This window comes from Mus pahari, chromosome 1 (assembly GCF_900095145.1).
Source record: "Mus pahari chromosome 1, PAHARI_EIJ_v1.1, whole genome shotgun sequence".
Lineage (NCBI taxonomy): Eukaryota > Metazoa > Chordata > Mammalia > Rodentia > Muridae > Mus > Mus pahari.
Window position 1 is genome coordinate 103,085,209 of NC_034590.1, and position 22,211 is coordinate 103,107,419.

Below are 22,211 nucleotides of genomic sequence, written 5' to 3' on the forward strand. Positions count from 1 at the left end.
ACTTTGTAGACCAGGCTGGCCTCGAACTCAGAAATCCGCCTGCCTCTGCCTCCCGAGTGCTGGGATTAAAGGCGTGCGCCACCATGCCCGGCTTTTTTTTTTTTGCTTATACAAGTGTGTGTGGTATGTGCCTGTTCACATATGTGTGGATGCATGTGTGCATGTACATGTGCACATATGTGTGCGTACACATGTCCAAGGCTGGCAATCATGTGTCTCCCTCGATTGCTCTTTACCTTACACATTGGCTCAGGGTCTCTCGCTGTACCGGGAGCTTGGCATTTTGCCCAGCCTCACTAGGCAGCTCACTCAAAGGATTCCATTTCTTCTTCTTATGCAGAGCAGCTCAGTCACCTGGCTTTTGTGTGGGCTCTGTGTCTCTGAGCTCAGGTCCTCACACTTGCATAGAAAAGCCCTGGATAAATAATAAGCCATGGACTTATCTTGAGTAACATAATCATCGAACGGTGCAAAGATTTCCAAATGTCTATCTTCAGAAAAGCTCCCTCCGTAGGCTGAAGTTCTTTTGAAAACCAATCACTGCTCGAGCATCACCTCTATCTTGAACGGACAGATGAAGTCTGCTGGGGAAACTTTCTCCGAGTAGCTTCCTAATGGCACCTACTCGTCACCACGTGGAACACTCACAAAAAAGAATAACTCACTCTCAAGCTTGACAACTCTCATTGGTGGTTTGTCACTGAGGACTTGTGACCTCTGTGTGTAATAGGAGCTGCTTCAAGGGCATTCTTTACCCCATTATACACCAGCAAAGAAGATCCCTAAAAAGCCTGGTTTTGTCATTGAGTTTAACCTTGCTATTGCCATCCGACAGGCTTCACTTTGTGACAGTGCTGTGTAGTGGTCACCAACAACCAGTGTCCTGCCTTGGGGGAAGCCTTATTCTTCCCTACCTCACTAATGCGACAGCTGGTCATGTGATCTTTGTTGTTGTTTCTGTTAAAACAAAGCAAATGGCAGGAGTGTTTGTCACTGACCAAAGGCTTTAAGGACTAGCAGCCTGGGTCTTGGATACAGATGACATGGACTCATGGAACTCAAATGCAGCACTGGGTATACTTACAGTAAATATTTGGTATATTCTCACTCTACAAATGTTTTCAGTGTACATCTGAAATTTAGTTTTGACTTACTGTCCTATTTGTTACCTAGCAACCAACCCTTATATGCAATAAGCACTGCTTTCATTGCATATGGAGTCTCATTGCCTGGTATCCACTGACCAGGGCTCAAGCAAGCGCATACATTTAGCATATTTCTTTTTGTAGGATGCTGTGGTTCTTCCTGCAACCCCGGGAACTGCCTCTGGAGGTCACTGACCTAAATTATGGTTTATAGGCCATCGTGTTCTAGGATTAGCAATCCTATAAAAATGTAGCGTTCTTGGGCTAACCCAGAGATACTGATTTCAAAACTGATGGTGGCTTGAGAGTCCGCTGTTTAAGCCAGCTATTATGAAACAAACTGAGGTTCTAGCTGGGCACAGTGGCCCAGCACTGGAAAGGCTGACACAAGAGCATTGTGAGTTCCAGGTCAGCATAGGCTGTGTAAGGAAACCCTAAGAAACAACAAAAACAATGAAACTCTACTGGCCTACCTTAGCAGTATAACCTTTATAGACACACCTGAGTAGTAGACCTGAACACTTGTCCAGCTTTGTTTGTAGTGAAGACTGCACATCTCTCAGTGATGCAATTCTGTTTGTCTTTCTGGACCACGCCACCCTCTTTAAAGTAGGAAGAGGTGGGTTCTGATCATCTCAAATCCAACTTCCAGCTTTGAGCACAATCACGAGTCAGAAGCTCATGGTTTCCCATGTTCAGCAAGCAGAGAGTGAGGCTGGCTACATGTAAGACCCAAGGTAAGCTGAGACTTACATTCTGAAACATTACTAAGTATAAACAGTCTCGAAGATCAGTATCCTCCACTAGAGGGGTTGCACAGCAACTCCAAGGGCACTGGACTCCCCCATTAGACTCAGCAGTACCCCAACTGCTCCCAGCCCTCATACAGTTCTCTTTCTATAAAGGTTTTATAGAGGATTTCTAACTCTGTTTCCAAAAGTATTGGACAAGCATGAGTCAGCTCACGGCAATTCTTCCAATTATGAGAGCATCCTGCAGGCACCATGACATCAAGGCAATGGACCTTTGATTTGAAGGGATCCAGGATCCACAGGGTTACTACGGAGCAGGGCCTATTTTGATGATGGGGCACTAATGAGGAAACTGAGAGAACCACAGAGAACCTCAAGAGCCTGGAGCCTCAGACTAAAGGAAGGAGGGCAGAGGGAAAATCCTGAGAAGCCTCCCTAGGCTGGTGCATAACAACAACAATGAGGTCTGAGGGTGACTGTCCTGAGATGTGAGTCTTGAAATAGCAGCAGATGTCAGGATAAAAGGTTAACTTCCAAAATAACAGCAATGAAAAGCCAAGAAGTTTACTTCTAAAATAATTTAGTGTTATCTTTGCTACAAGACTTCTCTGGGGGGCTGAAGAGATGGTTCAGCAGTTAGGAGCACTGACTGTTCTTCCAGAGGTTCTGAGTTCAGTTTCCAGTAACCACATGGTGGCTCACAGCCACCTGTAATAGGATCTGATGCCCTCTTCTGGTGTGTCTGAAGACAGTGAACGTGTACTCAAATATATAAAATAAATAAATCTTTAAAAAAAAACAAAACAGTGAGGGGCTGGTGAGATGGCTCAGTGGTTAAGAACACTGACTGCTCTTCCAAAGGTCCTGAGTTCAAATCCCAGCAACCACATGGTGGCTCACAACCATCCGTAACAAAAATCTGATGTCCTCTTCTGGAGTGTCTGAAGACAGCTACAGTGTACACACATATAATAAATAAATAAATCTTTAAAAAAACAAACAGTGAGTAGCAAACTTATTATACGATCTGAATAGTGTCTCTAGTGTCTAATAGTGTCTCATGTTCAGTGGGAGTCTGGAGAGATGGTTCAGTGGTTAAGAGCACTTGTTGCTCTTAAGATAGACTTAGGCTTAGTTCTCAGCACCCACATGACTGCCCACAGCCATCTGTAAGTCCAGTTCCAGGGGATGTGAAACCCACTTCTGTCCTCTGAGAGCACCAGGCATGCACATGGTGCACATACCTACATATGGATAAAACACTAACACACATTAAAAAAAATCTAAAAAAAGAAAAGTGTTTAATGGAATACATTTGAGGGTACATTTTTTCCAAAACAATATAAAAATACTACATGCTACAAATAACTAAATACATATTTTTAAAATAATGGTCTCACTGTGTATCTCTGGCCAACCCAGAAATCACTACATATCTGAGGCTGATCTCAAGGTCAGAGGTCTGCCTGCCTCTGCTTCTAGAGTGCTGGAATTAAAAGTGTGTGTCACCACACCTGGCAACCAAATCAGTTTATTACTGCCTACCTAGCATTTCCCTGAGAGACTCCTGCATTCTAAGAGAAAATTTGCAAACTAAGAAGCTCTAGCTTACAAACTGTTTCAGAATGGCACAAACTGTGCATCAATATTAACTTCAATAATTGATGACACCAGCGCTACACTACATTGAGCTACTGTAGAAGACATTTTTAGCCTGGATTTTGAGTATTAAAATATTTTTGAGTGAACAACATTGTTTTTTGTGTTTCCAACATTTTGAAAGCATTTTAGAATTGACAGCACCAGTCCATTTTCCCTACACTGCCTAAGGGCTTGAACAGCTCTGTTTGCAGGTGCAGAGCCTGCTGCTGGTGAAACAGCTGATCAGACAGAACACGGGCCTCTGAGTCCAAAGGTGGCAAGGGAGGCAGATCCAAACGTTGTTTTCTTGTGTGTAACAAACACAGGATAAAGCTGTACAAGTATAAGGGACCAAAGAGGGGTGTGAAGAAAAAGTGGGGAGTGTCAGGAAGGACTTATTAGAGTGATCTGAGCTGAATCCACAAGATGAGCAGGAATAAGGTAAGTAACTCAGAGAAGGTGTTCTAAGCAAGAGACAAGCAGCAGGAACTTGGAGCTGTGGTGGCACACAGTAAGGTAGTCATCCATTCAACACGTGCATCCTAAGCAAAGAGGCCATGAGGCGCTGAGGCTGGAAACACGAGAGCTCAAAGCTAACTCGACTGTCAAGGGAGGCATGTGTGATAGAGACCATCCCGGGGACATACGTTAGGCAAATTCTGGCACAGAACGAAAAAGAGCATACGTTCTTGTCTTAACGTTTGAATTATGGGAGGAATGATCTGTTTCCTCACAACACTGGATTTCAGTCACTTACATTAGAGGCAGTGATGATAACTTTTAGAAGCCTACAGCATGTGTTTGATTATGGGGAAAGGCTCTTAGAGCTGGAGGAATGTATAAATTTTATGTAACCCAGATGTGCCTGGTTTCTCCAGGCCTCGGGGATCACTCTCCTCTCCCAACTAAATTAGTCCCTGCCCGTGTGTGCCCCTGGCCAGACCTTCCTCCATAAGTCTGGGGAGCCTGATTGCCTTGGCTGAGCCCAGAGCTCCCATGAGCCCTTGGTGTTGTCAGACTCGTTTTCTCTAGTCCGCGTTCTCAGTTCTGCTTCCTTCATTTCTTTTTGTAGGGTATTAGTAGCACATTTTCCTACTAAGCATCATCAAAAAGAGTCCACATGTTAACATCTCAAGGAAATATGTGCAATATTTGAGTCCTAAATAAAAAAAAAAAAAACCACTACTATACTACCTCAGTAAATTCTTACTGATACACCGTTATTAATAAATGACAAAATTGTAAGATTATCAGAACCTAACTTATATTTGTAGAAGTATTAATAAACAAGAAAGAAAAATAGAAAAATGTTAAAGACTAAATGTAAATCATTTCTTTCTTACATGAATCTGTTCGTTTAGAGACAAAAACAACCAGAGATTTCCATTTCAGAAACAGATGGATTTTCAAATTGGGACCATATTACTTTTTAAATATTTGCTTATCATTTAACATATTATGATGTGCAATTTAATTTTTAAAAATATTCCTGTAAAATGAGTTAATGGATATACAGGGTTTATTTTATTTTATTTTTGGTTTTTCGAAACAGGGTTTCTCTGTATAGCCCTGGCTGTCCTGGAACTCACTCTGTAGACCAGGCTGGCCTCGAACTCAGAAATCTGCCTGCCTCTGCCTCCCAAGTGCTGGGATTAAAGGCATGCGCCACCACACCCGGCTTATTTTTAAGTACTCAAAGTTTAATCTTTTTGTGTTAGCTACATGGGTCTTATTCAGATCTCTATATTATTATTGTGTGTGTGTTCATGCCACAGGACATGTGACAGCCAGAGGGGAGCTTTCCAGGGTCAGTTCTCTCCTTCCACAATGGGGTCCAGGGATGACATGGAACTCGAGCCATCAGTTACATTTGTCAGGAGCATTTGCCTGATGAGCCTGCTAACCTCTGATGTAATAAACAACTAAAAGGGCAAAACAAACAAACAAACAAAAACTGGCTCTAAAATACAGAGTAGTTTTTTTTAATCACAAAACATGCTTTAAAATACGTTATCTGCAAAATATGCACCAAAAAGTTAATTCATAAAAATGTCTTGTTTTTCATAAAAACAATTTGCAGACTGCATCTGCTTTCTCCAAGGACTCCTAAAGTTTTTCAGTTATTGGGTTTTTAGAGCCTAAGGAAAATTATAACCTGGCATGGCTAAATAATTGCAAAGGCCAAAACACTTAAAACTGAAGATGTAATACCTCCGGCCTGGAGAGATGGCTCAGCAATTAGGAGCACTTTCTGCTTTTGCAGGGACACAGCTCAGCACCCACAGCCCGCAATCCCCAATTGCATGTAACTCCGGTTCCGGGAGATCTCACACCCTCTTCTGGCTTCTGCGGGCACTGCATGCACACACGCAGTCAAAGCACTCAAACACATTAAAAAAAAAAAAAAAAAAAAAAGTCCCCCCACCCCCCCCCAAAAATTAATACCTCGTCATAAAACAAAACCTTTGACCTCAAATATATATATATATATGGAATGTAGCAGTTTGTCTGGTATTAGGTGAAGGTTGGAAATGTAGCTCCGAGTGCTCGCCTAGCCTACACGAAGCCCTGGGTTCCATCCTCAGGCAGGCAGAAACCTCAGCCCTCGGGAGCTGGACGCAGAGTGCCAAGTTCAAGGTCACTCTCGGCTACTCTGCGAGTTCGAAACCAGCCAGGGCTGCATGGGGCGCTGCCTAGATAACGATTAAACAACCTGATGACTTCTCTCTTCTTGCTTCATCCCCACTGATCTGAAGGCGCTAAGACCCACGGAGGGTCCCCGCGTCCGTGCAACTCGGAGAAGCCCCACGAGAGCGGCCGCCTGCGAGGGCCCTGACGCCACTGGCTTTGATTACGCGAACACCCAAGGCGGAACCTCCCCACCGCAGCCACCCTGACTCTGACTCAAGTCCCATTAACTGTTTGCCAACAAAGCCCGGCCACGAGCGAGGGGGAGGAGCCCGGGAGGCGTATAATCGCGAGAAGTGGCCGCCCCAACCTTGTGACAGGCGCCGGCGTGCGGCAGCTCCTGCCCGGACCGCGAAGGAGGAGCTAGAACCGGAGGACGGGCTGGACCTTCGGGTGAATCTCGCGAGATTTCACCGCGCTACCTCGAGCCCTTCCTGGCAGCCGCCGGAAGTGCGAGCTGCTGAGCGTCCGAGGCTCTCGCTCTGAGGTTCTCCTGCGACTCTGGGCCCGCGTTCCTGTCGCCGACTCCAGGGCTCGCGCGTCCGGTCGCCTCCCCAGGGTCGGAAATGATGGGAGACCCCAAGGAAGCAGGAGCCGAGGCTTCTCCTTCGGGGGCGGCCGCCGGAGGAGGGCTCAGCCTCCTGTCCCAGGCGGACTCCGAGGAGCCTTCTGCACAGGTGAGCGGAGGCGGCGGAGCGCGACCTGCAGGGCTTGGGGGGTTTGCGGGCCTAGGAGAGGAGGATGTGGGGCTTCGGGAACTTTCTTCCACTCCTCCTTGGCACCTCTAGTACAGAATGAATCACCAGGAGTGCCTGTCGTCGGGTGTGCAGGCGTTTGCTTGCAATGCGCAGCACCCCTGGCTCCCCACTCGGCGCCAGTGGACGGGCTGTAGTGTGTGTGTGTGTCACAGCCCACCGAAGGCAGGCAGAGGAGACAGGGACGGTACCAGGGAGGGCACAGAGAATTTGCAAAGCCTGAAAGGGTTCTCGAAGGAGATTCGAACAGCGGGTCCAGACTTTGAGCATGCCCGGGTGGGTGTAGGGTAGGCTACGCAGCTGATGTAGGATGGGATGGGATGAGCGATCAATCGCTTGTGTGTTTGGTAAAAATAAACACGTCCTGCAAATGACGTTGTCATTGACTTATGCTACTTTAAAATATCCCATTAGAGTCGTACGGAAGTCTTGCTCGTTTTGCATGCAGTTGACGGGACACAGTTGAGCGCACTTAGTTTCTGAGTCTGCATTTTTCTGTGACTCATCGTACCGGGTTGCGTCTTGGCTGGTGTGGAACTGGTTATGCAGACCAGTCAAGCTGGCCATAGACCTTGCACTGGCCCTTGTCCGTCTGCCTCCAGAGTGCTTGAAGCTTGTGTTTGCAACTACTATGCCCAGATTTTTAAAAAGCGGGTTGGTTGGCCCCTGTCCACTTCTTGATTGATCCTTCTTTTTTTTTTTTTTTTTAAAGTTTCGTGAAAAACAGCTAAGTAAGCGTAATTTAAGCTTGTTTATTAAGTGTGAGAGCTGACACGCAGCTGAGGCTCCTTGTGAATCTGATTTGGTGGGTTCTTAATTCATTTTTACGAAGGTGAGATTGTCAGTCCTGGCAGTGTTCATTAAAGCTTCTTTCCATATGTTATTTAGGGATCGGCCTTATTTCTTGGAGGCAATGAAGTGAAAAGCAGAGCTGTGGTAAAATACTCTTCTGCCCCTCCTCGAGCAGCGTTTGCACGTCTCGAAGAGAAAACAGACTTGAAACTCCCACCTGCCAACTGGTTACGAGAGAGTGCCAAACTAGGGCCAGCAGGGACTACCATTCTTGGCAATAGTAAGAAAAGCAAGCCATTTTCAAGGTAAATTTTAATCGCTGGCATTTCTTTCCCTCCCTCTCAACCCCTGCTCGAAGCTCTTAAAGCTGCTTCGCACTTCAATTGGAGATGCACCTTAGCTTGCTCAGATATTTTAGTAAAAGAATATAGTTGTCATCCACAGTCCATGGTACAGTAAGAAGATATCAAAGTTGCATGCTTTCTTCAAGTCTGCATGCAGCATGTCACTATCATGTGTACCTAGCCTTTTTTTGTTTTGTTTTGTTTTTTTGTTTTTCGAGACAGGGTTTCTTTGTATAGCCCTGGCTGTCCTGTGTTTTAGCCTTTTAGTCTGCTTTGATATGTGCAAATAGGGTGGTATGGGAGGGGCAAGACTTAAGCTGCTGCTTGGCTTGCCCTTTGGAGTGTTTGTTTATTAGATGATGATGGAATATTTTAAAAAGCCTGAGGTTTAACACCCCAAATGCTGGGTAACCTGCACCCTTGACCCACACTGGAAATTCTACTGGTGGTTTTTAAAGTTGAGCGTATTTGGGAGTCTTATGCTGTGTCCATATTCTTGTAGGCTATTTTAACTGTGTTTTCTTTTTCCTCCCCTGAATGATTGGACTTAAAACATTTTTATATAACGTACACAGAAAGAGCCACAAGTGCATTAATACCCTGAGCTAGTAGTTTAAAGATTATCCTAATGCCTCAAAAGGTAATAGCTTTGCTTACAAATTGATTGATTATAGCATTTTTGATACCGTGAAAAGTCTGAAAATGACCATATATTTCTACTATTTTAAAAATGGCTTAATTATATTAAATGTGGTGAGTTGGTTTCAGTAGTTATGTTGACTATATACTGTGCTAGATTGTTTTTCTTTCTTATTTTAAAGATTTATTTGTTTATGTATATGAGTACACTGTAGCTGTCTTCAGACACACCAGAAGAGGGCATCAGATCCCATTACAGATGGTTGTGAGCTATCATGTGGTTGCTGGAAATTGAACTCAGGACCTTAAGAGCAGTCAGTCTTAGCCATTGAGCCATCTCTCCAGCCCTAAGATAGACACTATTAACTGTTTGCACATGAGAAATGAAGGCTAACCTACTTACCCAGAACAGATAGAAAATCATGCAAACATATGCAGTCCTAGTTAAATGTCCTGACTCTGCCACCTACTATTGGGAAAATGGTGACATCAGTTGCTTTTCAAGCTTATAGATTGTGTAGATGAACTTGGTGACTTGAAATGAGTTAGGTGCTTACCAGTTTTTCATTTTCTCTTTAAGCTGAGTTGATTTTTAGGTCAATTTTTTCTTTCATTGATGTTATATCTTTATATGTTAATATATATCTTTATATCTTTATATGTTATATCTATACATTTTAACATGTTTTTCTCATTTTTTCTTCATATGTAAAAATAATATCTTGAATTAGTTTGCATCAGAGAGGTTAAGGGTTTATGCTAACACTAATTGCTTTTTACAGGTCTTACTGTTTAACTAAGTTGAAGATGCATTTTTAAGATGTGCCTTATTTTCTGTGTACCTAAGAAGGAATGAGAAGTAGGCAGCCAGGTGGCAATGTGCTTCTTGATTTCCAAATGTGAGATGTAGCTGTGTATGTCTTAGAAGTAGTGGAACTTTTTAACTCGGTTCAACTTTCCCCCGTGGCCTCTTCCTTTCGTAGTTTCGGCATGGCGTATGACTTCATTGACTCGGTGGGAAATGATGTGGATGTCGTCTCTGACTCAGAAGTGAGTTTTTCATTGTGACTTTGGGGATATGTAGTGCTGGGCTGCCGCAGGTGAGGGGAGGAGGGTGTTAAACTATGTTTTACTTTACAATCTTGCTATCAGCAATGCAATAAGGCAAAGTTATGTAATTATTCAATACCTATGTTTGCTTTAAAAATACTTTTTATCTCCTTTAAGAGGAGGATACAATTCCAAAACAGTGGGACTAGTAAAAGATATGAATACTGTTGGTTGTATTTTAACAGTAATCATTGAAACATAATCTGTTGGTAGTTACTCTGTGTATATTACCATTTGAGAATTTAAAATGATATTCTAGTAACTGTTGTTCTTGATTAGTACCAGCATGCCTCCATTCGTCCCTATAAAAAGGAATTCTACTGTAAAAGTGTTGGGCTGCACTTACATTGACAGTATAACTCAGAGTTTAAAGCTCTGTCCTCTATGTGATGATTATTATGGAAAGTCTAGTTCGTGTAACCTTAAATACTGCTTATTAAACTTCCAATTGAATGAAGTTAAAATCCATAAATTCTGGGTCATACTAATGGGGCCTTTCTAACCTTTTTTTAAGAACATAAAAAAGCTCCTGAAGATTCCCTACAGCAAGTCCCATGTAAGCATGGCTGTCCACCGCATAGGAAGGACCCTCTTGTTAGATGAACTGGATATTCAAGAACTCTTTATGAGGTCATCTCAGGTAACTAATTCGTGCAAAAATCATTTAGAAAAGCACTTCTCTTAATAGTTAAGGAGCTATAAAACTGTGGTTTTGTTTTAAGGAAATACCAAAGACGGGCTGAGAGCACTTGCTGGGCAAGCACAAGGACCTGAGTCAGATTCCCAGACCTTGTCTAAAGAGCAGAGCATAGTCATGCCTGGAGCCTTACTGTGGGAAGCTGGAGATAGGATGGCTGGGGCTTGCTCGCTTGGCAGGAACTGGATCAGGAATGACAAAAAAAACTTGGGGTACAGCGAGATAGATGGTGATAGAGCAGGACACCTGACAACCTCATCTGACCTCCAAAACAGACCTGCACGCCTGTGCATCAAACACACACACACACACACACACACACATATATATATATATATATATTCATACTTACACAGTTTTTTTAAATGCCAAATTGGAATTGTAGCTGAGTACTTCAGCCATAAAGAAATGAACTGTTTCATCAAAGATTTAAAAATAGTGAAAAGCTTTATAAAAAGAAAAAGCATCTGGTCGTGGTTGATGGAATGCAACCAACCTCAGGCTTAGGAGACAGAAGCAAGTGTGAGTCTCTGAGTTCAAGGCCAGTCTGGTCTATGTAGAGAGTTCTAGGACAGCTGGGGCTATATATAGAGAGAGACCATATCTTTAAAGGGGGTGGGGAGTGGGGTAGAAAAGTACAGAGAAGAAACTTTGTATTATTTGTACACATCTGTGAACCACATGCATGCCTAATACCTAGGGAGGCCAGAAGAGGGTGCTGGATCTTACAGATATTTGTGAGCTACCACAGGGGTACTGGGAACCAAACCCAGGTCATCTGGAAGATCAGTCAGTGCTCTAAACCATTGAGCCATCTCTTCAACCCCATTTTTTTTTTTTAAAAAAAAAAAACAGGATTCTGTCTTATAAGAAAAAGGATGAAGTCAGTTTTTTGTTTTTTTTTTTTTGATTTATTTATTTATTATACGTAAGTACACTGTAGCTGTCTTCAGACGCTCCAGAAGAGGGCGTCAGATCTTGTTACGGATGGTTATGAGCCACCATGCGGTTGCTGGGATTTGAACTCCGGACCTTCAGAAGAGCAGTCGGGTGCTCTTACCCGCTGAGCCATCTCACCAGCCCCCGAAGTCAGTTTTTAAAAGAAAGGGTTTTTACATCTGTGAGATTAAAGGAACTAATTGTTTTTGAAATTTCTTTTAATGTCTATTATAGACATACTCTGGAAACATTGCTGGCCAAAATGTAAGCAATGTTAAAGAACTATTCTATGAGTATAACTAATTATATAAGTTGATTTCTGGCTTCTGTTTTTTTGTTTTGTTTTATTTTTGGTTTTTTGGGTATTTTTTCGAGACAGGGTTTTTCTGTGTAGTCCTGGCTGTCCTGGAACTCACTTTGTAGACCAGGCTGGCCTCGAACTCAGAAAGATTTCTGGCTTCTCAAGCTGCTGGTCAATAGATGTTTTTCTCCAGGTGATAAGGACAGTTGTGACTTCTCTAGGCCTACTTCATGTTCATGCTTACCTTCCTGGGCTGCTAACAAGTAGTTGATGGTTCTGCCTGTCTATACTTGCTTTTAAAGAATATTCCTACACAGTGTTGTTTTTGTTTGAACCTATCTTCATGCATGATAGACAAGTGTTCTGCCACTGAGCTATACCTATAAACACCTCTCTCCCCAGACAGGGTCTTGCTAATTGCCCAGGCTGGCCTCTAACTCATGTTGTAGTTCACCCAGGTCTTAAACTTGTAATTCACCTGCTTCAGCCTCTAGGTAGCTGGGATGACAGACCTGCCTCCCAGTCCTAACTTCTCCAATGCTTTGATAACAAAAAATAAGTTACAGGTGATTAATTTGATAATATAGTTTCTCTATGGAAAGCAACACAGTGTAGTTTGTGTGTTTCTGTACTTGGTCAGATCTTAGGGTGTGACAGTGAACAAGTCACAGCCCTTGCTCCTTAGTTCAGCTCGATTGTTGAGACATACATAGGTACTTTGATTAAAGTGTAAAAGTAGGGCCTTCCTCAGGCAGCTAAGAAGGTACTATAGGAAAGGATTTCCTCTCCAGGCCTAGCTTAGAAGAGAAAGGTAGGAGATTCTTAGAAGAGATGTGAATTGGATGCAGAAAGATCAAAGTGTCATTTCCATAAGTGCATGCTCATGAAACAATCTGTAGAAATTAAAGAATATCTCCTTTTAGAATATCTCCTTTTAGATGAGAGCATTGGATGAGTAAGAATTGGTGTCTTGTCACAGTGACGAAACACCCAGCAGAACAACATGAGGGACATGAGTGTTATTCTGCTGTGGGTTCAGAAGTTCTACCCTATCACAGCACAACTCCTTAGAGCTAGGGTGAGACTCTGCTTCCCTCATGATGACCAAAAAGCAAGGAGAGAAAGAAGGGACCAGGAACGCAGGATCCTTTCAAGGCCATACCTCCAGAGACCTAACTTCTTCCCCTAAGCTCTACCTTCTAGAGGTTCCTCCGTATCTTAGAAACACCATTGACTGTGGGCTGGGCTTTCAACACAGTGTCCAGTATTCAGCACATGTGTGCATATTTGTTCAGTAATGTCTTATGTTATTCAGACTGGTGATTGGACGTGGTTGAAAGAGTTCTATCAAAGGCTGATCGATCAGAAGTGGCAGAGGAAGAAGAAAAGCAAGGAACACTGGTATCAGAAGGCTATTCTTTCCAAGTTCTTGTACTACAGGTATTTGACTACTGTTTATTTTTATCTTAAGAAAAATCAGATTCTGTCCTAAAATTTACAGTTTGAATAGGGTAAAATTAGCAGTTGAAGTTTTGCTTTTGTTAACACTTACTACGTTTCTTATACACAAGATGCATGCTTGATTATAGAATCTAGTTTATACAGACTGTAATATAAATGTGTTCACGTTTTCCTCTCTTATTTCCGATTGACCAGCATCAATGGTGATGGAGCTGCTCAGCCTGTTCCATCTTCTGCAGAGCAACAAGAGTCATCTAGTTCTCATCAGGCGCATGAGTCTGAAGGGGCTTCCTGGCCTGCTCCCTTTGAAATGCCTTCTTCAGTTTCTGAAGATCCCAGTGCTTCCAGTCAGGTTTGTTAGTCCTTGGATTTTGATTTTATGAACTCACTTAGGAAAGCAGAACCATACTAAAAAACAGGTGATAAAGAAGAATGAGGAGTATTTTTTCAGCCTCATCTCAGAACTAGGAACAAAAATGCATTTAGTTTTCCACAGTAGAATTTCTAGGAGTTAACATGAATGGTTAGATTAAAATTTTGTATTAAATAACACAAAATATTTTAGAGTAGTCAACAGATTTTTTTTTTTCTCTTAAAATTGAGTACTACTGAATGTAAAGTGTATTTTTAACTCTAAATGTGTACTAAGTACCTGTCATGCATTGAGGTGATAGGTGTGCCTATAATTTAGATTGTTTGGCCTAAATTGGATGGTGTTCCCCCCTGGAAAATGGATTTGGTACCACATTAACATTATATAAAGATTTAAAATATTTTTATTTTATATGTATGGGTATTTTGCCTGAATGCACAGATCTGTGTGCCACATGCATGTCTGATATGATAGATCTCCTGAAACTAGAGTTCCAGGCAGTTGTGAGTTCCCATGTGGGGTTCTGGGAATTGAACCAGGGTCCTCTAGAGTAGCAGCAAAGTGTTCTTAACTGCTCAGCCATCTCTAGTCTATGTGGAGAAAGAATAGACTGTTGTTTCATCTGCCTCATCTTCTTGGCTTATTTATTTACATATTGTTTTTTGAGATTTTATTTATGTTTATCTTATGTATATGGGTGTTTGCCTCCCTGCATCTCTTGAGTAGTACCGTGTGCATGTCTGGTGCCTACAGATGCCACAAAAGAGTATTCAATCCCCTGGAGCTAGAGTTAACTGACAGTTGGAAGCTGCCATGTTCATCCTGGAAATTGAACCAGGATTCTCTGGAAAAGAGCCAGTGTTCTTAGCCATCTCTTCAGCCCCAAGTTACTTGTTTTTAACTTACTCTGTCTTCTGTAGGATGAAATAACACTGTAGATGCTAATTTGTGACATTTCTGTTTTTAGGAAAATATACTAAAATGAGTCAAAAGAAATAAAAGTAAACCTTTTTACCAAACCCAGACACTATTGTGGATGCCAACGGGAGCCTGATAAAGCTGTCTCCTGGGAGGCTATGCCAGTGCCTGACAAATACAGAAGTGTATGCTCACAGCCATCCATTGGACTGAGCATAAGGTCTCCAATGGAAGAGTTAGAGAAAGGACCCAAGGAACTGAAGGGGTTTGCAGTCCCATAGGAGGAACAACAATATGAACCAACCAGTACCCCCAGAGCTCCCAGGGATTTATACACCAATCAAAGAGTATACATGGAGGGACTCATGGCTCCAACCACAGAGGATGGCCTTGTGGGACATCAATGAGAGTTGAGGTTCTTGGTCTTGTGAAGGCTCAATGCCCCAGTGTAGAGGAATGCCAGGATAAGGAAGTGGGAGTGGGTGGGTTAGTGAGCAGGAGGAGAGGGGATGGGATGGGGAGTTTTCGGAGGGGAAATGAGGAAAGGGGATACCATTTGAAATGTAAATAAAGAAAATATCTAATAAAGCATTTTATCTAAGGGGGCAAAAAGTAAACCTTTTAACTTGGTAAATTAGGTTTTTTGTCTTGGTGTATATTTTCATGTACTGAACATGAATTCAGTCAGATTGGTTCAATCTTTATACATTATAATAGAGTTGTAAAAAATTAACACATTTAACTTGCTTTTATATAAAAAAATGACTTAACTTGATTTTAATTTTAGAGGTTTTAAAGTAGAGAAGGCATTCCATAAAAGTACATATATAAATTTGAGGTGTTTTGATTTTTCCCCAAAGAGAAAACATAAAAGGAGGAAGGAGGTGCTTAGTATGCAAATCACTCAGTGGTTATGGGAAGACATAGAGGCGCATCATTTTGTATTCATTACCTTAAGTGTTTTATTGCATGTGGCTGTCTGTAACCAGAGGATTCTTAGAACTCAGGTTACAGTGGCTAGAACAGTGGCTGGGTAGGTAAGCTCACACTGCTTGGAAGGTCTGCATTCTATACCACCACCTACGTTGGGCAGCTCACAACTGCTTTAACTCCAGCTCCCGGGGAGCCTTTGTCTTCCTCTAAGTCAGTAGGCTGAGATAGTTCTGTGAAAGCAGCAGCATGTCCATGTGTACATCTCAAGGCCAAAGGAAGAACATCGATGTTAAACGTCTAAGGAGTGTTTCCTGGTGACAGCTGCCTAACGGCTGCAAAACTGCAGTATGGCATACTGTGTTCACCCAAAATGTGGGTATTTTCTAATGTAGTCCAGACTCTGGGAAGAACAAAAGGATAGGGCTACAAAAAGAGACCCTGCCTCAAAAGAAGGAAGAAGTAGTTTTAATATTAAAAAATGGGAGGTCATTGGATTATACAGAGAGGGAGATAGATTTTTCTAATTTAATACCATTTAAAACATTTGGATTTTGTGTTGTTTGGTTTTGTTTGTTTGGTTTTTAGGGCAGTGGTGGGAATGATGTTCAGTAGACATTAATCTTCAAAAGCAGGGTTTTGGCAGACAACAGGGTTTCACATTAATTGGAAAGTTTTCCCTGGTTCTCTAGGGTTTATGATCCTGTGATGCTCACATAGGACATTCTCAACTGGAGACTGGAGGTGAAGGTTGTTTTAAACTGTGCCTGAGGGACTTGGTCTTTCAGTTCAGTAGAAAGATGCTGGGCTTCCAGAGAGTGGTAATCAAACTTATCAAAAACCAAGGAGTGAAAACTGATTCTTTGAAAGATCTTTAAACCCATCTCATTTAAGATATGAATATGATTGGCTTGCAGCCGCTGTGGGAAATCAGAGCTAAAGCAAGCCACACCCCATGAGTTATGAGCACCATGCATTGTACTGGCTATTTCATACAGGTAGATTGGGATATGTGTTCTTGTGTGGGGGTGATAGTTCTGTAAGCATAGGTCAATTGTAAGACGTGTTGGCAGCACAGTCACTCCGTATCTTGCACTTTCCACAGGGCAGGGAGCCTCTTGAGCCCTCATGCATAGTGGGGCATGTGGCCTCAGCACCCAAAGAGCAAAACCTTACTACTTTGTTCAATGACGGGGAGAACAGTCAGGTATGCTTTCCATGTGCCCATCTGCGACAACTGATCCCCAGTCCACTTCATCATTTGAAAACTAGTCCCAGTTGGAACTGATAGGGAATAATTCCACTTGGTCTTCAAAATTGCTTTATAAACATCTCTATCTTACAGCTCTCGGGAATTGACCTTGTCTCCTTTGCTTCTTCTTTCCTGGTGTTTCTTTGGATTATGGGGGGAAATTGTCAATTTGTTGTTGTTATTATAAACTTTCCTGTTTTAAATTATAGGGTCTTAAAAATGATTTTGTCCGGAATATTCTGTGGACTTTTGAAGACATCCATATGCTAGTTGGGTCTAACATGCCTATATTTGGTGGAGGCAGATATCCAGCAGTTAGCTTACGTCTCAGGTAAACCACCCTATGCCCCCTTGTGCTTTTTTTAAACAAGCTTCCTTTAAAGTGAAATGTCTCATTAACTCTTCTGGCTGTTAGTTTGTCCTCTTTCCCTATTCCGTCCCCACCCCTTCCTCCTGCCAGTGAGAATGGCCACGGTAAGAAAGAAAACAGATGCTGATGGCCTAGTAAACAGGTGTTTATTCTGATTCTGATGGAAAGACCAGACCGTGGACCTGGTCTCGTCTTATGTTTGAGGCTATAACTACTGAAGTTAGAAGAGTTAATTTAATTGCTTGAGGTGGTTGACCAGCTTCCAATTAAGTAATTGTGAACATTTTCTTAATCACTCACTCCATGCTCATTCACCAATGTCAGTTCTGACTTGAGCATTATTATTTATGTGGTCAGTATTTCCTTGGGATGTGTGAGGAGCATGCAAGGAGCTCACAGTCAGGTCATCATACCACCTTCTATTTGTATTGAGAACTTAGCAATGCCTGTTAGAAATGCAGTTCTTGAAAAGATTTTAGATATAACACAACTATTGATATATGTATGTATGGGTCTTCAGATCAGAAAGTATCTATGGCATTCTCTGTCTAGAGAGAAGAGAGTAGAATATTTAAATGGGAAAATACATCTAAGATAATTCATTATGGGACATTTTAATTAAGCCAGGTAACACTAGAAATGTATATTTTCAGGGATAACAACAAACCAATTAATGTGTTAACTGGAATAGACTATTGGTTGGACAACTTGATATGCAATGTACCAGAACTTGTGATGTGCTTCCATGTAAACGGGATTGTACAGGTAAGACACAGGGTTATCTTCCAAATGTAGAATGGTGCAGAGAACTTCATAATTTTTAAGGCTTTAAATATGAAGATGTGTCTTTGGCCCGAAAGATAGGTATGAATAAACTGAAATTTTATTGTTTTTATGGTTACGTTGGTTAGAGCAGAATTTTATTTATTTATTTATTTATTTATTTATTTTGGTTTTTTGAGACAGAGTTTCTCTGTATAGCCCTGGCTGTCCTGGAACTCACTCTATAGACCAGTCTGGCCTCGAACTCAGAAATTCGCCTGCCTCTGCCTCCCAAGTGCTGGGATTAAAGGTGTGCACCACTATGTCCACCTAGAGCAGAATTTTAGATTTTCAGGAGTATCATTATAAGTAATTTTTTGAGATGGTCATAAATACCATTGAAGCCTGTACTGTTAATATCAAAACCCATAGTGATTAACTCAAAGTGGATACATTGCTTTGTCTTGCAAACAGCTACTCCATCTATACAAAGCTTTAAGAAAATGCCACAGTAATAGTTGCATCTGGCAAGATTGTGCTTTCCATTACCAAGTCCATTTCAGGGCTGTATCTCAAAGTCACCTAAGGATTGTTAAACAGCTGTGTCTGGATGCCAGTGTTCTAGGACCAGTGAACCAAGCTTTTCAAGAAACTTCGTACATAATTCTAATTTTCAGTGTTGCTTGAGAACCACTTAGGCCATGACCCTAAAAGATAGCTGTAGTGATAGCTAAAGAGGTAACTGCCCACAGCAGGCAGAGGGCAGAAAGAGGGGCAGTATTAATGATGGGGATGGAGGAAGAGGAGGGGGAATCCCAGGACTAGGACAATGATACAGTTCACTGAGATGGGGTTATTGATTCATTTCAGAATGAGGAAATCATAAAAAGTGTCTCATGAGTATTCTTAAGATACAGTTGCTAGGAATGTTGGGTGTGATGATTTGTATGTGCTTGGATCAGGGAGTGGCACTATTAGGTGTGGTCTTGTTGAAGTAGGTGTGACACTATGAGTGTGGGCTTTAATACCCTAGTCCTGAAATACTGCCTGAAAGTCAGTATTCTGCTAGCAGCCTTCCGATGAAGATGTAGAATTCTCAACTATTCCTCTACCATGCCAGCCTGGATGCTGCTATGCTCCCACCTTGATTATGGACTAAACCTCTGAACCTGTAAGCTAGCCCCCCAATTCAATATTGTCCTTATTAAGAGTTGCCTTGGTCATGGTGTCTGCACACAGCAGTAAAACCCTAACAAAAACACTGGGACTGGAGAACAAGTTGGTATTTGATCTAGATAGGTGCTGATATGTTGGCTCACCAAAGACTCTACTATATAAAGTCACACATTGGAGTTCCCACACAGAAGTGAAATTGAAGGGGATAGTGCAGAATGAAATGCTGGAGATGGAGATAACCACATTGAGGATTACAGTACAGAAGGATGAGCACACCTTGTTTGATGTTAGGAATATCTAGTCTTAAATATACATCAGAAAATGTGGTTAGAGCTATTTAGGGCAGTTTGCACAGAACACAAACAAAAAATATGGAGGTACCTTAAAGGTAGTAATAGTTGGCTGGGTTTTAGCTTGGAATAGCAGAGTACTTGCTTAAGGTGGGAGGCTTTTAGCATTCCCAGCAATACAAAACAAAACAAAACAAAAAAACCTATAAAATCAATAGTAGGATCCATTCAGCTTTTCTTCTTTTTGCCACTTCTACCCATTGTGCTACATTCCTGCAAAGGAAAATTCTGCAGGTCCAGGGAAAACATCTGGTGTGATTTTCTACCCTTGGCCCACTGACACATGTGTCTGAAGAAAGAAAGGGGTCAGAAATATATGTGTGTATATTTGTTTCTTAAAGCTTGATAGGTAAAGCCTACCTTGAGTTACCTTCCTAGTTGCAGACAGCAGGTGGAGAAGAGTGGTCTGTCCATGCTCTGGTAGGGACAATGCTGCTTCTGGGGTCACTCCTAGAGAATGACACTAGTGATCCCCCTTATGGGCAAAGGAAGGTCCCCAGCTCCCTTTGCCATTTGAAACAGGTAGACTTACCTGTTTGGGTTTTTTTTTTTTTTTTTTTTTTTTTTAAATTTATTTATTTATTATATGTAAGTAGACTGTAGCTGTCTTCAGACACTCCAGAAGAGGGCGCCAGATCTCNACACTCCAGAAGAGGGCGCCAGATCTCATTACGGATGGTTGTGAACCACCATGTGGTCGCTGGGATTTGAACTCAGGACCTTCAGAAGAGCAGTCGGGTGCTCTTACCTGCTGAGCCATCTCACCAGCCCACCTGTTTGGTTTTTAAGTTGCTGTTGCCTCAGGGGTCCTAAACTGCATTCATTTGTGCTTTACAGAAATATGAAATGATAAAGACAGAAGAAATACCCAATTTGGAAAACTCTAATTTTTCTACCAAAGTTATAAAAGACATTGCACAAAATATTTTATCATTTCTTAAATCTAATTGTACTAAAGAAGGGCATACCTACTGGCTCTTTAAAGGTAAGCTAGTGCTTGAATGGACAGTAGTGATTTAGGTGAGGGCTGTAGCATGAGGTAAATTATTTCTCTTTTCAGCCAGCGGCAGTGATATTGTGAAGCTCTACGACCTCACAACTCTGTGTGAAGAAACTGAAGACAAGTACCAGAACCCATTCACAATGCCAGTGGCTATCCTCTTATACAAGTGAGTCCTCACAGAACTCAGGCGTCAGTATAGTGTGGTGACACTTGGGAAGCTGAGGGAGAAGTGCCTGTTCCAGGCCTACCTGGGCCACGAAGCAAGGTCCTGTCTGAACACAAAAGTTTTAAGATAAGGAAGTAGTCCCACTGTCTAAGCTAAAGCTTTTAAATACTTTTTAATGTTTATGTAGTGTCAGAATATATCTTCAAATGGGACTGGCTTGGGGGTTGGAGTGTGTTGGGCAGAGAAATACACAGACATTTTGTACTAAATAATGTTCAGCTTTGCTGTGTAAGCTCTGTTATGGTGGGTGATTGAGATGCAGCATTGGGTACTTCTTTGTGTCATTTATTCCATTTGAAGGATACAGGACGAACCTCCATTGTATCCTGCAAGAGAGGCTAAGTGGGTAGTGAAACTAACATACTTTTCTTTCAGGGTTGCTTGTAACATGATGATGAAGAAAAATCAAAACAAGAAACACTATGGAACTATTAGAACATTGCTTCTCAACTGTGTTAAGTTGTTGGACAAAAGCAGACATCCTCAAGTAAGATTGCCATGTCTGATAAGTAAGCTAGTCCTGGACTATTGATAGAGCATTGTTGCAGTGGAACCTGGTCAGATCCTTTCTCCATACTGAATCCCTCTAACTGCATGTAGCTGAGTACTATGGATGTGCTTAATCTAAATTGAGGCATCTGCCAGTGTAAAATAGAATTTTAAGAACGAAAGTTATGTTGAAATATTTAGTAGATGTATAATTTATGAAATTGCTAGATTTTACATCTTAAACATGACTACTGAAAGATTTAAAATTCATGTGTGGCTCCTATTAACATTCCTTTTGGACAGTCTGTTCAGTGACAAACACTCATGTAATCTTAGTAGAGTGTGCATTTTTCCTTTGCTTTATCACAATTAGAAAGTCTTTTAAAGGATTTATTACAGAAATGAGATTTGTTATTTAAGGAGGCTCAAGATCCATTCTTAGATTTTCCCTCTAGCCAGACGTTATATAGTAACTGTTAGTTGCCTAGTAAAGATTAACAGACAGTTTATAAAGAGACACTCTCTTGGGATGAGATGGAATTTTCTAGTATTCTACTTATGACACTTTACACATGAAAGCTTGTCTGCAGTGAAGGAGGAGGAGGGCTCAGACTACACCTAATTTCTAGAAGGAAGAAAAGAGTCAGTGTGGGTTTCACAGAGCACACTGTCCTTTATGTGGTATTGTCGTGAGAACAATTTTAGACTTCCCCTAAGGTTTTCAGTGTGGTGAGGCAGCTTCAGTCTTTACATGTATTTCTTTGTTTTTGTTTTTGTTTTTTTAATAAGATTATTGCTTCAGCCAACTACATGCTTTCAGAGCTTTTCCAGTTGGATGAGCCTAAAAAGGAGGAAAGTTCAGACTCCCCTTTAAATGAGAATTCGGATGAAAGCTACAGTGAAGAGGAGGAGGAGATGGCAGACAGTGATGAGAATGGATCCTACAGCACCAGCTCTGACCCAGCAGATGACAACAAGGCAGTGGCTATAATTAAGTCTGTTGGAGAACTGTCAGTACCAGAAAAATACAAGTCAATTCATCAGATCAGAGTAAGCAACTCTATTTGTTTTATGCTGTTTTCCTTGCAGAATAGAGTA

The 22,211-nt window shown here is 41.8% G+C and overlaps 1 protein-coding gene across 3 annotated transcripts in view; it reads left to right on the plus strand.

Moving 5' to 3' along the window:
- The first annotated feature begins 6,672 nt into the window (after positions 1-6,672).
- Edrf1 (erythroid differentiation regulatory factor 1) overlaps positions 6,673-22,211 on the plus strand; it is a 37,189-nt gene continuing 21,650 nt past the window's right edge. For 2 of the 3 annotated variants that reach the window (XM_029538077.1, XM_021200533.2), the window contains exons 1-13: positions 6,697-6,903; positions 7,870-8,078; positions 9,740-9,806; positions 10,381-10,506; positions 13,119-13,243; positions 13,460-13,616; positions 16,591-16,692; positions 16,947-17,068; positions 17,761-17,872; positions 20,233-20,380; positions 20,456-20,564; positions 21,000-21,111; positions 21,903-22,163. In XM_029538077.1, the coding sequence (XP_029393937.1) occupies positions 6,793-6,903; positions 7,870-8,078; positions 9,740-9,806; positions 10,381-10,506; positions 13,119-13,243; positions 13,460-13,616; positions 16,591-16,692; positions 16,947-17,068; positions 17,761-17,872; positions 20,233-20,380; positions 20,456-20,564; positions 21,000-21,111; positions 21,903-22,163 (1,761 nt within the window). In that variant the 5' untranslated portion in view covers positions 6,697-6,792. Of the gene's footprint in view, positions 6,904-7,869; positions 8,079-9,739; positions 9,807-10,380; positions 10,507-13,118; positions 13,244-13,459; positions 13,617-16,590; positions 16,693-16,946; positions 17,069-17,760; positions 17,873-20,232; positions 20,381-20,455; positions 20,565-20,999; positions 21,112-21,902; positions 22,164-22,211 lie in introns of all 3 variants that reach the window. The other variant, XM_021200542.1, reaches the window with a different exon arrangement.